Raw genomic sequence first — 17095 nt, 5'->3', positions numbered from 1 at the left:
ACGGATTCTAGTTTATTTTGCGCTTGTAGCGCAGTTTTCCGTCCCCGGAAAAACGGAGTATCCATCGTCCCTGCGGAGTCCTCGGTTTATATCGCCGGCTGACATGTACCGCGAAGTGCGGTACCTCCACAATCAAGCCGGGTTCGATCTCTACCTTGACTGGTGGAGCTGTCAAGGGTCCCATCGGTCGCAGGATCTCCTCCGGTGGCGGCTCGGCTGCGGTTTTCGGCAGTGGTCTCGGCGGTTTTTCGTAAGGCCGACTCGGCCTACACCCAGTGTTTATTATATATATTGGGTTGGGGAAAAAGTTTCTTCGTATTTTCCGGCAGATAGAATTAGAATCGCATAACCTTGATAATATTAATCGGATCTGTCAATACTTTGTGTGCGTTTGAAAGGTGACATATCATAAAGAAAAAGTAGCAAAAAAGTAGTGATATTTATCTATTCAGTTAAAAGTTATTGCATCTTGAAAATGAGTGAAGAGAAAGAAGAAATTCGATACATTTTAAAATTTTATTTTAAAAAAGGGAAGAATGCAACTCAGGCAGCTAAAAAAATTTGTGATGTTTATGGACATGATGCTGTATCAATACGTGTTGCACAAAGCTGGTTCAAGCGTTTTCAATCTGGAAATTTTAACGTCAAAGATGCACCTCGCTCTGGTCGACCGATCACTGAAAAAGTCGTGTCTGTGAAGTTGGCATATCATTTATTAGAATCTCATAAATAAACGTTATATTTACTTGCATCCAGAATAGTTCTACAGTTCCTGATAGGTTTCATCAATAGTTCTGTTGATTTACCGTTAAAATCGCGATTTATAGAAATGAGATGCCAACTTCACATTCGACATACTAGCATCTCATCAAATTTCAAATATTTGAGCATCGAACAGTTGTTTCTCGCATAGTTCTGCAATTTAAATAGGTTTGGACAAGAGTTCTACTGATTTAAAATCAAAACCGCAATTTGAGCATATTTTTGAGTATAGAGGTGAGACGCCGATCGATTTATGAGGGTTCGGCTTATTCTAAAACAGTTCTCGTATAGTTGTGGGCATGCACATTGCCTTTCCAAAGAGTTATGATAATTAAAACAAATAGAAATTTTTTAAAACTATTATTTTGCCCGAAAAACGCGTATTTTCGAGTATAGAGGTGAGATGCCTGTCAGTTTTCGAGAGTTCTGGTTATTCTAAAACAGTTCTTGTATAGTTATGGGTTTGCACAACGCCTTTCCAAAGAGTTCTCATGATTACAACGATTAGAAAATTTTTTAAATAATTATTTTCTCTGAAAAGCGCGTATTTTCGAATATAAGGGTGAGATGCCGGTCAATTTTCGAGAGTTCTGGTTATTCTAAAACAGTTCTTGTATAATTATGGGTTTGCAAAACGCCTTTTCAAAGAGTTCTCATGATTACGAGAACTAGAAATTTTTTTAAATATTTATTTTGCTCGAAAAACACGTATTTTCGAGTAAAAGGGTGAGATGCTGTTCGATTTTTGACAGTTCTGCTTAATGTAAAACAATTCTCGTACAATGTTGGGCATGCATAACGCCTTTGCAAAGAGTTCTCATGATTACAACGATTAGAAAATTTGTTATATAATTATTTTCTCTGAAAAACGCGTATTCTCGAGTATAAGGGTGAGATGCTGTTTGATTTTTGACACTTCTGCTTAATGTAAAACAATTCTCGTATAGTTCTGGGCATGAATGACGCCTTTCCAAAGAGTTCTCATGATTACAACGATTAGAAAATTTTTTAAATAATTATTTTCTCTGAAAAGCGCGTATTTTCGAATTTAAGAGTGAGATGCCGGTCAGTTTTCGAGAGTTCTGCTTATTCTAAAACAATTATCGTATAGTTTTGGGCATGCACAACGCCTTTCCAAAGAGTTTTGATGATTACAAGGAATCGAAAATTTTTTAAATAATTATTTTGTTCGAAAAACGCGTATTTTCGAGTATCGAGTATGAGATGCTGTTGCTGTTCGATTTTGGACAGTACTGCTTAATGTAAGACAATTCCGCACGCAGTTCTGGGCGCGCGTCGCGCGGCCGGCTGACGCGAAGTGGGGACTGCTTGAGAGCCCGGCGGCATGGAGGGGACGTTTCCCCCTCTCCTGGTCCGGTCCCTGGAAATCACCATACTCTTGATCTCCGGCAGCCGCGTTACGCATTGTCCGTACAGCAGATCTCGATGTTAGCCTCACCACGCGTTTAGCGCCTTCAATAATTTTCAAGCTCTGGAATCCACAGCTTTGATGATTTTGTTTTTGTATTTTTTAAATATAATGGTACAAAAGTATTGATTGGACGTATGCATTTACATTACAGCTTAATCTTAGGAATACTTATAATATAATATTTACATATAATATTTATTATAATATTAACATATAATATTATAATATTAACATATAATATTATAATATTAACATATAATATTATAATATTAACATATAATATTATAATATTAACATATAATATTATAATATTAACATATAATATTTGAAAAATTTTATGCCGATAACAATGCCATATGACAAGGAAAAACTGCAAAACATTTTGCTCCAAAGCGATTGCCGAACACTTGATAACAATGGGAAAATATTACCTCCGTCACATCAAACGTTTATTCGCATTGCCAACCGCATGGCATTGTGTGGCTCGCATATAGAACCACGTCATATTTACACGATTGTAAATGAGGATCGTAACGGATTTAGAACCCTTGTCGCAAGAACATATAATATTGACACAAAGGGAACCAAAGTAATCAATATTAGTGATTTTTCTTTGGATACTAATTTATCTGATGAAAGTCACATTGCATCGGATAATCATTTCGCTAAAAAAATTAAATTAGTTTTATCTTCACAAAATTGGCAAGCTATTGCCCCGAAAAAAAATGATTTCTTCTGGTAGAGTGTACTGGAAATTTCAAGAAGGATGGGCTGATGTCATAGCCGAAAAAATATGCTTGCAACATAAAACAACGGATTGTGTTTTTGCGTTTAAAAACAACATAACAACTCCGTCTGCGACTGCAGCCAACTATTCGACATTCACTGGTTATTGTACAGAGTGCAAAGCCCAAATAACCGGTCGATTAGAGAAAGCCCCGATGAAAGACGTTGACGTAATTTTCTCATGCAGAATAGACGGTATCCAACCTGATAAGCATACTAATATTAAAGTAAGACAACTGAGAGGGAAACGTCGAGAAAAGATTGCTACTCAAATGATCGATCAAAAAAAGGGTGCTGTCGTTATTAGGCGAGAAATGGCGAGAAAATACAAAGATTTTGGAGGAAAAAATCCGTCGATAATCACAAAAGATAACGTTCTCTGTAAGGCAAAGGAGCAACAATTGTTGAAAATGTATGGGCTGGAGTTTGCGCTTCGTCCTCTCAACTTGTTGAAAGAGTCAACAGTTGGAGATCATGCGGGGGTTATACATAATATCGGTCTGCTGAAATTTCATTGCATATATTGGACACCAGAGCAAGAACAGATCTATACTGCTCGGTGCAAAAACAATCCAAATGCCATTATGACGATTGATGCTACCGGAAGTATTGCAAAAAATGATCACAAAGATGACCCTCATATTTTTCTTTTTCAATGCATGATAGTTACCAATGAGGGCAGTGTACCGGTGTTTCAAATGGTAACCAGTGACCAACGGTCATTTCAAATCGCTAACTTTCTTCGCATTATTCTGTCGAAACGTTTACCCCGTCCTCCTATCGTTGTATGCGATTTTGGACGAGCATTGGTTAATGCTGTAGCAGAAATCTTAGGTAGTTGCAGCAGTTTAGCCGACTACTTAGAAAGATGCTATGCAGCTATTAAACAGATTCCTACAAATATACCGACAACATACATTCGACTAGATGTAAGTCACATATTTGCCATGGTATCACGATGGAGTTGTATTAAGTCGACAGGTAATGCAGGACGACAATTATACTTACGGTGTATTGCACAAGCTTATCAAATGAGTGATTTTATGAATGTAGCTTATTTTCTCGAATCAGTCCTGATAGTATGCTTAAGTGAGTTTATCGGAAATGGGAAAGATGATTTACCGTTGCAGTCAGAAATACGCATGCAAGTACTTGACAAAGCTATCGAAGGAGATAATTTTGATTTCTCTGGGGTAAAGGATGATGCAGAACCCAGGATAACGGATGAGGATAATAAAGAAGTCCTCTCAGAGGACGCATGTATAGACAGCGTGAACTGGAAGCAGTGGGCTGACAATTTATACAGTTCTGCTGAAAGAATTGCAAAAACATGCATGGAAGGAAATCGTCCAAACGGATGCTATAATCCGGCCTTCGCTCTTCGTCTGACAAAACAATTGGTGCCGTTTATTCCACTTTGGACTGGAATAATGCGATCACATTTTGGAACAGGTCCAAAAATAGCAACGTCTTCATCAGTCGAGGCAGAGTTTAATGATCTGAAGAATCGTTCATTTGCAAATCAACTTCCAATGCGGATTGATTTGTTTGTATTACAACATTTAAATCATCTCGACGGAAAAATAAAATTAGCCTCAAATCCCCGCGATGTGACGATTCCTAATTACGTGGATCCTTCTAAAAATAATGACATGTCCATAAGTCACACTAAATACGACAAGTTCTCCTTAAAAGACACGAGTATAGAGTCTAATGACAACTCAATTATACAATCTAGTGTTTTGAGCGAGTCTCATACACAGGACTTCGAAACGCTTCCTTTTTGCGATCAGCAAATGATAGGAGAGTATGAGGGACTTGCATCAATAGAAGTCGATGGCAAAATTGGCACAGATAGCCAAAACGATCAAATTCTACAAATGGATTATAGACATAAAAATGATTTGTGGCGTCCCTGACGCTCGCCACACCGAGCGCGATCTCGGGAAGCGCTGACCAGCGTAATGAAGTTGGCGCAATCTCAATAAATAATTAATCTCAATTTTAATTTATGCCGCTGAAGGGCGCGACAGATAAGATAATTTTCTCGCTATTGAAAAACATTAGAAAGTATATAAAGGAAGATGCGGTCAACGACTTTCCAACCAACTTGTAACCTCGCTGAAATAGCTTCTAGCTACTCAGTGAGTTTTCCTTTTGTCCTTTTTGAAAACCCTTGTGGTATACCTTATCACCGAGACCATCTAGATCTTCGGGATCCTCGAGATCTTCCAGATCACCGAGACCTTCCAGATCCTCGGAATCCTCGAGATCTCCCAGATTACCGAGACCTTCCAGATCCTCGGAATCCTCGAGATCTCCCAGATCACCGAGACCTTCCAGATCCTCGGAATCCTCGAGATCTCCCAGATCACCGAGACCTTCCAGATCCTCGGAATCCTCGAGATCTCCCAGATCACCGAGACCTTCCAGATCCTCGGAACCTTCGAGATCACCGAGACCTTCCAGATCCTCGGAATCCTCGAGATCACTGAGACCTTCCAGATCCTCGGAATCTTCAAGTTCACCGAGACCTTCCGAATTCTCGGCATCCTCGAGAACACCGAGACCTTCCTGATCCCCTGAATCCTCGAGATCTACCAGAACACAGAGACCTTCCAGATCTTCGGGATCTTCGAGATCTTCCAGATCCCCGAGACCTTCCAGATCATCGGGATCCTCGAGACCTTCCAGATGCCAACCGATCCTCGAAAGATTATCCAATTCCTTCCTTGGAGACTCATCCCGATAGATATAACAGCAAGAACATTTTCTCCGATCCCGGCAACGCCTTGTTCCTCTCCTCCGAGAACACCTCGTTCATCCAATAAACGTTCTAGGGGAACTCAGACTGAACCATTTAATAGTAGAGGAGAAAGACTAGGGAATTTGCGATTTACTAAGTCTTCGCCAAGAATAGCTTGGCGCCCCAAAATTGTAAAAAAAAATGAAATAAAAATTTGTTAAAAATACCACAAATTGGTGACCCCGATATGGACGGAGATAACCAACATATTGGCCGCCTTGCAATAAAGGCACCTCCTTTCTGGCCAGAGGAACCAGAACTCTGGTTCGCTCAACTTGAAGGGCAATTTGCACTTGGAGGAATAACGCAAGACGCAACAAAGTATTTATACGTAATAGCACACATTGAGACCAAGTACGCTCGGGAAGTGAGAGACATAATCACGCAACCCCCGGAAGCCGGAAAGTATGAAGCAATAAAAAAAGCACTAATACAACGACTAACGATTACTCAAGAACAACGGACCCGCCAGTTACTAGAACACGAAGAACTTGGCGATAGAAAACCGTCGCAGTTCTTACGGCATTTACGAACACTCGCCGGATCAAATGTGCCAGAACAACTCCTCCGCACTTTATGGATAGGACGACTGCCCTCACAAATGCAAGTCATACTCACGACAAGGACTGAAGACAGACTGGAAGAAGTTGCTGAACAAGCCGACCGAATAGCTGAAGTAACTAGCCGAGCTGTAGCAGCCACTACAAACAGCACCACTGAGAAACAAACTTTGGAGGACCAAATAAAAAAACTAACGGAACAAATTGCAAAATTAAATAACAGGCAATTTTATCGATCAAGAAGTCGATCCAAAAATTGGTCGCCTAGAAGGCGATCACAAAGTAGATCTCAGAGTCGAACAAATCAAGAGAACGAAGAAATTTGCTACTACCATCGGCGTTTCGGAAGCAAAGCAAATAAATGCCAACAACCTTGCAAATTCAAAAAGGAAAACGAAGAGGAGAGTCATTAATGGCGGCAAATGACTCGAATCCTCATACTTGCCGCCTCATAATCACAGATATCAAAACCAAAATCCCATACCTAATAGACACGGGATCAGATGTCAGCGTCTATCCTCGCAAATTAGTCCAAGGTCCGCTTTGGTCAAGCGCATATCAACTTTACGCAGCTAATGGAACGATTATACACACCTTTGGACAAATAACGCTGGAACCAAATTTCGGACTAAGAAGAACATTCCTTTGGCGGTTTATCATAGCAGATGTCACACAACCACTCATCGGCGCTGATTTTCTATCTTTTTACCACCTGCTTCCAGACTTACAAAAAGGACGACTAATCGACGGGAAAACAGGACTTTTTACACAAAAACTTAAACCCGTTGGCGAGAAGGGGAACATCAGCTCCATCAAAATTTTACCAAAACGGATAAAATACCGTAACCTTCTCGCGGAATTTCCCGACATAACTAAATTAGGCGGAGTCAGAAAAGAAACCCGACACTCAACAGTCCACTACATCAAAACCACAGCAGGTCCACCAGAAGGATGCCGCCCTCGCCGTTTAGCTCCCGACAAATTAAAAGCAGCCAAAGCTGAGTTCGATCTTTTACTGAACGAAGGGATAATTCAACCTTCAAAAAGCCCGTGGGCCTCTCCTCTCCATATGGCACCCAAAAAAGAAAATTCTTGGCGACCTTGCGGAGATTATAGAAAATTAAACGCAAGAACCGTACCAGACAGATACCCAATACCTCACATAGAAGATTTCACGCAGACGTTAGAAGGCAAAAGAGTATTTTCAACCTTAGACTTGGTTAGAGCATACAATCAAATACCTGTATATGAAGAAGATATTCCCAAAACGGCAATTGCAACTCCTTTCGGCCTTTTTGAATACAAATATATGCCTTTTGGATTACGCAACGCAGCTCAAACATTCCAGCGTTTCATTAACGAAGTCTTGCATGGACTAGATTTTTGCTATACATATATTGACGATATCCTCGTGGCATCTAAATCAGAAGAAGAACATGAAACACATCTACGGGAAGTATTCCAGCGTTTAGACAAATACGGCCTAATTATAAATCAAACAAAATGCATTTTCGGGGAAAACCAAGTAAAGTTCTTAGGATATTTGGTTACAGCAGAAGGAACCAAACCTCTTCCTGAAAAAGTGAAGGCGATTGAAAATTTCCCAAAACCCAAGACAGTTAAAGAAATGCGTCAATTCCTAGGAATGATAAACTTCTACAGAAGATTCATTCCTGGGGCAGCTGAGGACCAAGCCAAGTTAAATGAAACACTATCTGGCACTTTTAAAAAAAAGAAAGCACCCATTATATGGACTCAAGATTTAGAACAAGCTTTCGAAAAAACAAAAAAGAGTTTATCCCGAGCTACACTCTTAGCTCATCCGGACCCTCAGGCTGAGTTAGCTCTAACTACTGATGCCTCCGATAACGCTATGGGAGCAGTAATACAACAAAGAATCGGAAAAGATTGGCAACCTCTGGCTTTCATGAGTAAAAAATTTAGTCCAGCACAACGAAAATACAGTCCTTACGACAGGGAGCTATTAGCGATTTATTTAGCAGTTAAACACTACCGGCATCTCCTAGAAGGACAAAATTTTACAATTTATACGGACCACAAACCTCTCATATACGCTTTTAACAAAGATCCGCTCCGTAGTTCTCCACGTCAAGCACGCCATTTAGAATTTATTGGGCAATTTTCCACGAATATTCAACACATTTCCGGGAAAGAAAACATAACAGCAGACATCCTATCAAGAGTGGAAAGCATTCATAACGCGATAAACTTCGAAGAGCTAGCTAAATCACAAGAGGACGATGCAGAACTCCTGGAACTTCTGCATGGGAGTGGAACTCTAAAATTAAAAAAAGTATCAATCCCAGGAACAGAGATCACGCTATTTTGTGATGAAGAATCAAAATTCTCACGTCCATTTGTAACTAAACCATTCCGAAGGAAAGTTTTCGAATCGTTGCATGGTCTTTCACACCCTGGGATCAAAGCAACTGCAAAACTAATAATGCAACGTTTCGTTTGGCCAGGAGTTCAACGCGATTGCCGCAAATGGGCGCAAGCCTGTCTTCAATGCCAAAAAGCAAAAATTACCAGGCATAATAAAGCACCAATCGGAAATTTCCAAGTTCCTTCAAGACGTTTCGAACACATTCACGTCGATATCATTGGACCTATGCCATCCTCCAAAGGACATCAATACTGCCTTACAATAATAGACAGATTTACAAGATGGCCTGAAGCGATACCACTTCCAGACATTTCAGCAAACACTATAGCAACAGTCATTTTTTCAAACTGGATGGCAAGATTTGGCATACCGTTACGAATAACTACTGACCAAGGCCGACAGTTTGAAGCAGAATTATTCAAACGTTTGATGCAAATAACCGGCTCCACGCATCTTAGGACCACAGCATACCACCCAGCAGCAAACGGTTTAGTAGAACGTTTCCATAGACAACTTAAAACAGCTATTAAATGTCATCAAACAGAAAATTGGGTTGAAATTTTGCCTGTAATATTAATGGGAATTAGAGCAGCATGGAAAGAGGATCTGCAAGCAACAACAGCAGAAATGGTTTATGGAGAGCCAATCAAATTGCCAGGCCAATTCTTACAAAAAAATACTCCTGAAGTTCTTGAAGAGAACCAAGGGGAAATTTTGGAAGAACTTAAAAAAAATATACAAAAATTAAAACCTCAAGAAATCAAAAGACACGGAGGAACACCTACCTTTATTTTCAAAGATATGAGAACAACAACACATGTTTTTGTGCGTAACGAGACACTTGGGGGAGGCCTTCGATCTCCGTATGAAGGGCCTTATAAAGTACTAAAAAGAAACGAAAAAGTTATCACGATCAACAAAAACGGCAAGAATATCAATGTGTCCATAGATAGAGTTAAACCAGCTTACATCCTTGAAGAAGATGATATTTTAACAAATCAACAGAAAATAACAGATAAACCGCAACCGGAAAAACTTCGGACGCGCAGCGGTCGGACTTCCAAACCACCGGTCCGTTTTCAAATCCCTAACTAATATACAGCGGAGGGGGTCGTGTGGCGTCCCTGACGCTCGCCACACCGAGCGCGATCTCGGGAAGCGCTGACCAGCGTAATGAAGTTGGCGCAATCTCAATAAATAATTAATCTCAATTTTAATTTATGCCGCTGAAGGGCGCGACAGATAAGATAATTTTCTCGCTATTGAAAAACATTAGAAAGTATATAAAGGAAGATGCGGTCAACGACTTTCCAACCAACTTGTAACCTCGCTGAAATAGCTTCTAGCTACTCAGTGAGTTTTCCTTTTGTCCTTTTTGAAAACCCTTGTGGTATACCTTATCACCGAGACCATCTAGATCTTCGGGATCCTCGAGATCTTCCAGATCACCGAGACCTTCCAGATCCTCGGAATCCTCGAGATCTCCCAGATTACCGAGACCTTCCAGATCCTCGGAATCCTCGAGATCTCCCAGATCACCGAGACCTTCCAGATCCTCGGAATCCTCGAGATCTCCCAGATCACCGAGACCTTCCAGATCCTCGGAATCCTCGAGATCTCCCAGATCACCGAGACCTTCCAGATCCTCGGAACCTTCGAGATCACCGAGACCTTCCAGATCCTCGGAATCCTCGAGATCACCGAGACCTTCCAGATCCTCGGAATCTTCAAGTTCACCGAGACCTTCCGAATTCTCGGCATCCTCGAGAACACCGAGACCTTCCTGATCCCCTGAATCCTCGAGATCTACCAGAACACAGAGACCTTCCAGATCTTCGGGATCTTCGAGATCTTCCAGATCCCCGAGACCTTCCAGATCATCGGGATCCTCGAGACCTTCCAGATGCCAACCGATCCTCGAAAGATTATCCAATTCCTTCCTTGGAGACTCATCCCGATAGATATAACAGCAAGAACATTTTCTCCGATCCCGGCAACGCCTTGTTCCTCTCCTCCGAGAACACCTCGTTCATCCAATAAACGTTCTAGGGGAACTCAGACTGAACCATTTAATAGTAGAGGAGAAAGACTAGGGAATTTGCGATTTACTAAGTCTTCGCCAAGAATAGCTTGGCGCCCCAAAATTGTAAAAAAAAATGAAATAAAAATTTGTTAAAAATACCACATGATTCATCGATAGATTCGTTTGAAGATAAAGATATTCTATCAAGCACTCTCGATGAATGTGATAATTGGAACATATGCGAGAACTGGCGCGGAAAAGCTGCCAAAGAATCCTGGCCAGAATCTAAGGAATATGAAAATAAAGTAAAACCTGATCCGAAAATACATTCCCTTAAGAAATCAGCTGATTCCATTAAATGTTCGGCTGTAAAAAGACGTAAGCCCACAAAGTTGGACAAATGTCCGGAATGGAAATATATTAAAAATGTCAAGTTTTGTAAGCTTCCGAACTTTAAAAATGGTAATTTTTGCTCTCCTGTAAATATGGGAAAATATTTGCTAAACGTGAAAAATACATGTGCATTCGATTCAATATTGCATGTTATTATAAGTGCAATCGCTTCAAATGCAATTTATTCAGAAAAACTGAAGCATACTGTCAATCGCACAATAATGCTTGCTCGGAGCCTTGTTCAAGATAAGCAACGATTAACGATGGCCAGTTACAAAGAAAGAGCTGAAATACTGTCTACATTATCAATATTTAATATTGAACAATTTACGAGGACAATAAGACGCTTAGATACAAATTGCAATGCAACACACTTAGCGGAACATCTATTTGTCGATGTTCCCAGTCATAAAACGAGAGTCATCTGCTCATGCGGATATCGCCTAGAAATAGAAAATGTTACGCTTAGCATTAATGTTGATGTATTATTGTGCGAAGGATTCAGTTTTATGCAAAAGGCTATAGATGAGGGTCGTACATCACAACGTTTATGTCGAAAGTGCCATAGAATCATCGATGACGAAGTAAAATATGGACCACACATAATAATTGATACCACAGTTTTAACTGACAATAATTACAACATCAGAAACGAAGGTTTTATCCACGCTCTACAATCAATTGCTGAAACAGTTGAAATAAAGAATACAACCTACCGATTAGCTGGTCTCGTTCACTACTTTCCTGGACACTACGTAGCTTACGTAAAATTAGGTTTATATTGGTACAAGTATGACGATTTAGCCAAAAATCGTCAAAGCGTGCAGTCAAGCACGGAAGTGAAACCTCATCTGATAGTGTACATTATAACAAGGCTTCATTATAACAAATTTTATAAGATTTATTTGTTAAAATTAATATTTAGAATAAAGATTTATAATCATTCAATAAAAAATAACACATTATTTCACAAAAGTATAAAAAGAAAAAACAAAAGTATAATAAGAAAAAACAAAAAAAAACAAAAAAACAAAAAAAAAAACAAAAAAACAAAAAAAACAAAAAACAAAAAAAAGTGGATCCAATTCTTACCACGTCCTCGTCGTTGGATCTGGATAACGCCAAGAGTAAGAGTATTCAACTACATGCAAAATAAGGACAACGCATAAGAAATAATTATCCATTTATAAAAAAGTGATAACTCTAAATCTGAGTTAGAGATAAGTATATGCCACTGATAAAATCTCATGATCCTTAATAAATATTATTAAAATTGTATGTATACAATGAACAAAGTGTACGTACATAGTACCGTACATAAACAGTACGTACGTAGTACGTATACAGGGTGATCCCGAAAAACCTTCTGTCTTTAAAATGACGTATTCCTGACACCATTTTAAGACAATTTTTCCTTTACCAAAATTTGATTTGAAGCGTAGTTTTTAAATTATGAGCAAAAATAGTTAGTGAATCACGCGTCGGGTACAGAAGGCAGGCAGGAGCGGCGCGGCGTGCCGCGAGCGCGGGCGCAGCTGACCGCCCGACGGGTGATTAACACTGCATGAATCGCTAACTATTTTATCTTATAACATAAAAATATGCTTCAAATAAAATTTTAGTAAAAGAAAATGTCTTAGAATTACGTCAGAAATACGTGTTAAAATAACGTTATTTTAATAATGAAAAATTGTTTCGGATTGCTGACCGTCCGAACGTTGCAATCAGCTGATTGCTACACGCAATAGTTAGCGATTCATGCGGTGTTAATCACCCATCGGGCGGTCAGCTGCGCCCGCGCTCGCGGCACGCGCGGCTCCTGCCTGCCTTCTGTACGCGTGATTCACTAACTATTTTTGCTCATAATTTAAAAACTACGCTTCAAATCAAATTTTGGTAAAGGAAAAATTGTCTTAAAATGGTGTCAGGAATACGTCATTTTAAAGACAGAAGGTTTTTCGGGATCACCCTGTATAGTAAAATACCCGTGTATAGCCACACACTTCTTACACCATACGTTATAAACAAAATCTCTAATTGTTTTAATTAGCAAAACTCTTTGGAAAGGTAATGTACATGCCCAGAGTTATACGAGAACTGTTTCAGAATAAGCAAAACTCTCGAAAACTGACTGGCATCTCACCTCTATACTTGAAAATATGCGTTTTTCGGGCAAAATAATTATTTAAAAAATTTTCTAATCCTTGTAATCATCAGAACTCTTTGGAAAGGCGTCGTTCATGCCCAGAACTATACGAGAATTGTTTTACATTAAGCAGAAGTGTCAAAAATCGAACAGCATCTCACCCTTATACTCGAGAATACGCGTTTTTCAGAGAAAATAATTATATAACAAATTTTCTAATCGTTGTAATCATGAGAACTCTTTGCAAAGGCGTTATGCATGCCCAACATTGTACGAGAATTGTTTTACATTAAGCAGAACTGTCAAAAATCGAACAGCATCTCACCCTTTTACTCGAAAATACGTGTTTTTCGAGCAAAATAAATATTTAAAAAAACTTCTAGTTTTCGTAATCATGAGAACTCTTTGAAAAGGCGTTTTGCAAACCCATAATTATACAAGAACTGTTTTAGAATAACCAGAACTCTCGAAAATTGACCGGCATCTCACCCTTATATTCGAAAATACGCGCTTTTCAGAGAAAATAATTATTTAAAAAATTTTCTAATCGTTGTAATCATGAGAACTCTTTGGAAAGGCGTTGTGCAAACCCATAACTATACAAGAACTGTTTTAGAATAACCAGAACTCTCGAAAACTGACAGGCATCTCACCTCTATACTCGAAAATACGCGTTTTTCGGGCAAAATAATAGTTTTAAAAAATTTCTATTTGTTTTAATTATCATAACTCTTTGGAAAGGCAATGTGCATGCCCAGAACTATACGAGAACTGTTTTAGAATAAGCCGAACCCTCATAAATCGATCGGCGTCTCACCTCTATACTCAAAAATATGCTCAAATTGCGGTTTTGATTTTAAATCAGTAGAACTCTTGTTCAAACCTATTTAAATTGCAGAACTATGCGAGAAACAACTGTTCGATGCTCAAATATTTGAAATTTGATGAGATGCTAGTATGTCGAATGTGAAGTTGGCATCTCATTTCTATAAATCGCGATTTTAACGGTAAATCAACAGAACTATTGATGAAACCTATCAGGAACTGTAGAACTATTCTGGATGCAAGTAAATATAACGTTTATTTATGAGATTCTAATAAATGATATGCCAACTTCACAGACACGAAAAAGTCGATGAAATTATGGAAATAATTGAACAAGACCGGCATATTAGCAGTCACGAAATCGGTAAGCAACTGAACATCGACCACAAAACAGTTTTAAACCATTTGCAGAAAGCTGGATACAAAAAAAAGCTCGATGTTTGGGTGCCACATGATTTAACAGTCAAAAATTTAATGGATCGATTTTCTATCTGCGAATCATTGTTAAAACGAAACGACATCGAACCATTTTTGAAACGGCTCATAATAGGCGATGAAAAATGGATCACGTATGACAATAATGTACGAAAAAGATCGTGGACAAAGCGAAATGAAGTTCCGCAAACTGTGGCAAAGCCAAAATTGACGCCAAGAAAAGTGATGCTGAGTGTGTGGTGGGATTACAAAGGAATCGTTCACTACGAGCTGCTGCCGTCCGGTCAAACAATTGATTCTAACCTTTACTGTCAACAACTGGAAAGATTACGCCAGGCAATTGAGAAAACGCGACCAGAATTGATCAATAGGAAAGGCGTCGTCTTTCATCACGACAACACGAGACCTCATGTATCTATAGCGACTCGTCAAAAATTAAGAGAACTTGGCTGGGAAGTTTTGATGCACCCACCTTATAGTCCTGACCTTGCACCATCAGACTACCATTTATTTCGATCTCTACAGAACTCTCTTAATGGTACGAAGTTGGCTTCAAGAGAGGCCTGTGAAAATCACTTGTCACAGTTTTTCGCCCAGAAATCACACAAGTTCTACAGTGACGGGATTATGGTTTTACCTCAAAGATGGCAAAAGGTGGTCGAACAAAACGGCACATATTTAATTTCATAAGCTTCATTTCAAATATGAATAAAATTTGTTTCATTTTTGCAATAAAATACGAAGAAACTTTTTCCCCAACCCAATATATATATATATATATATATATATATATATATTGGGTTGGGGAAAAAGTATTCTATATATATATATATATAATAAACTCATAATTTTTATAACTTTCAATATAATTTTTTTAACTATTAACGTAACAGATAATCATTTTAGGCACTTTATTCGGAAACATCAACTCCATAAACATTAACTTCGCGCTGTTGTTGCTTTCTCATTTTTATCCTACAAAAATTTCAACAATTAACATAAAATTTATATGATTTATTCCTGTGCATGACAAATTTTTAAAAATCACGATTTTAAAATATTTTGAATTATTATTTATACAAATTGTCTGATAATAATTGCCTTATTCACAGTACACAGATAAAGCAGGTTAAACTGACAATGAGTAGGAAGTTTTTTGATCTCTACTGTTTTGATCTTCGTATAACAAAATTAATAAATAATTAATTAAAAAAGATCGGACAAAACAGACCTTGCTAACTGGGGTGTTTTCTACAAATGACAATGGCTATGTATATTGGTATATGTAATGCTGAAGTTTTCGTATGTCTAGCAACCACGTGAGCTAAACGTTGAGCTAAATTTTTGTGCACTTGTATTTATGAGAATTGACTGATTTTTTAAATTCATATCTTTTTAATTAATACAAAGATCACAAAATGGATACAAATGGATTTTCCTTTCCGGTTTCCTGGCTACAATAAATCGTAAGTCGTAAACCAATTGACAGCAAATTGACCAGTGACACTAAATTATTTTTTAAATTATTTAAAAAATATCAATTTGACTTACGATTCATTGTAGCCGAGACCTAACACACTCTACCTGCACCTACACATAATCAATAGCATGATTATCAGAAACCCTGCATATGTTAGAATATGCGGTAAAATATCTTTCAATTTATTAAATATTATCTACAAATTTATATTTGGATATATTTTCTAGAGTAATTATATTTATAAAAATCTTTAAATATGTAATTGATACATTTACACTTTTGAACTTGGCATGTCAATAAATGAATATTTGAATAAAAAATGAAATAAATGAAATTATTTTCGAAAATATATATATATATGTTAATAGTAATCAGATGGCTGTAGATGCAACAGTCGACTATCATTAAGCCCGCGAGTTCACGAATAAACAACTTTTTCATATAAAAAATATTATAATCTTATTTAATAAGAAAAGGCTTGGGACCCTGATGTAGGATGGTGGTACGTAATAACAATTAAGAATTAATAATGCTAAGAGACAGAGCCACTAATGTTGAAAAGTAATTTAATAAGGAAAAGTCTATCAGAGCAAAAAATTATTTAAATACATTTAAAAGACAAACACACGTTTCGATCTTCTACAGATCTTTTTCAATGTCAAAATTATAAAGGTAAACGCTAAACTTAAAACAAAGGAGGTCATGAGGACCTTAACAACAGTTACAAATATTTGAACGCATGAAATAACAGTCAAAATTACATTTGGTGGAAAACGCAAATTTAGATCAAATGTCAAACAAAACATAATAGATGGCTATAAAATGCTGCAAGAGAGCACAACTTACCTCGATATCAAGTCTTATACACTATAAATGAAATCAGAGAAGACGTCTGAGTTTCCCTCGATGAATCTGTCCAAAAAACAAAAATTAAAAAATTGAAGATGTCCATAGAAAAGTCGTAGTGATAAAATTGAAAGTTATAATCCAAAAATAGGTCTCTCTAATATTCAATCTGTTTAAGCACGTCAAATGAAATG

At 38.0% G+C, this 17095-nt stretch overlaps 1 protein-coding gene across 1 annotated transcript; it reads left to right on the top strand.

Annotated features, from left to right (window-relative positions):
* The first annotated feature begins 310 nt into the window (after nt 1-310).
* Nucleotides 311-15327, top strand: LOC112638217 (histone-lysine N-methyltransferase SETMAR-like). Its single transcript, XM_025409457.1, has 2 exons — nt 311-685; nt 14447-15327. The coding sequence occupies exons 1-2, from the start codon at nt 476-478 to the stop codon at nt 15263-15265; spliced, it is 1029 nt and encodes a 342-aa protein (XP_025265242.1). The 5' UTR covers nt 311-475; the 3' UTR covers nt 15266-15327.
* The last annotated feature ends 1768 nt before the right edge of the window (nt 15328-17095 follow it).

This window comes from Camponotus floridanus, unplaced genomic scaffold (genome assembly GCF_003227725.1).
Source record: "Camponotus floridanus strain SB8 unplaced genomic scaffold, Cflo_v7.5 scaffold266, whole genome shotgun sequence".
Lineage (NCBI taxonomy): Eukaryota > Metazoa > Arthropoda > Insecta > Hymenoptera > Formicidae > Camponotus > Camponotus floridanus.
The sequence above is the reverse complement of the archived record's forward strand: the minus strand, read 5'-3'. Positions and strand labels throughout refer to the sequence as shown.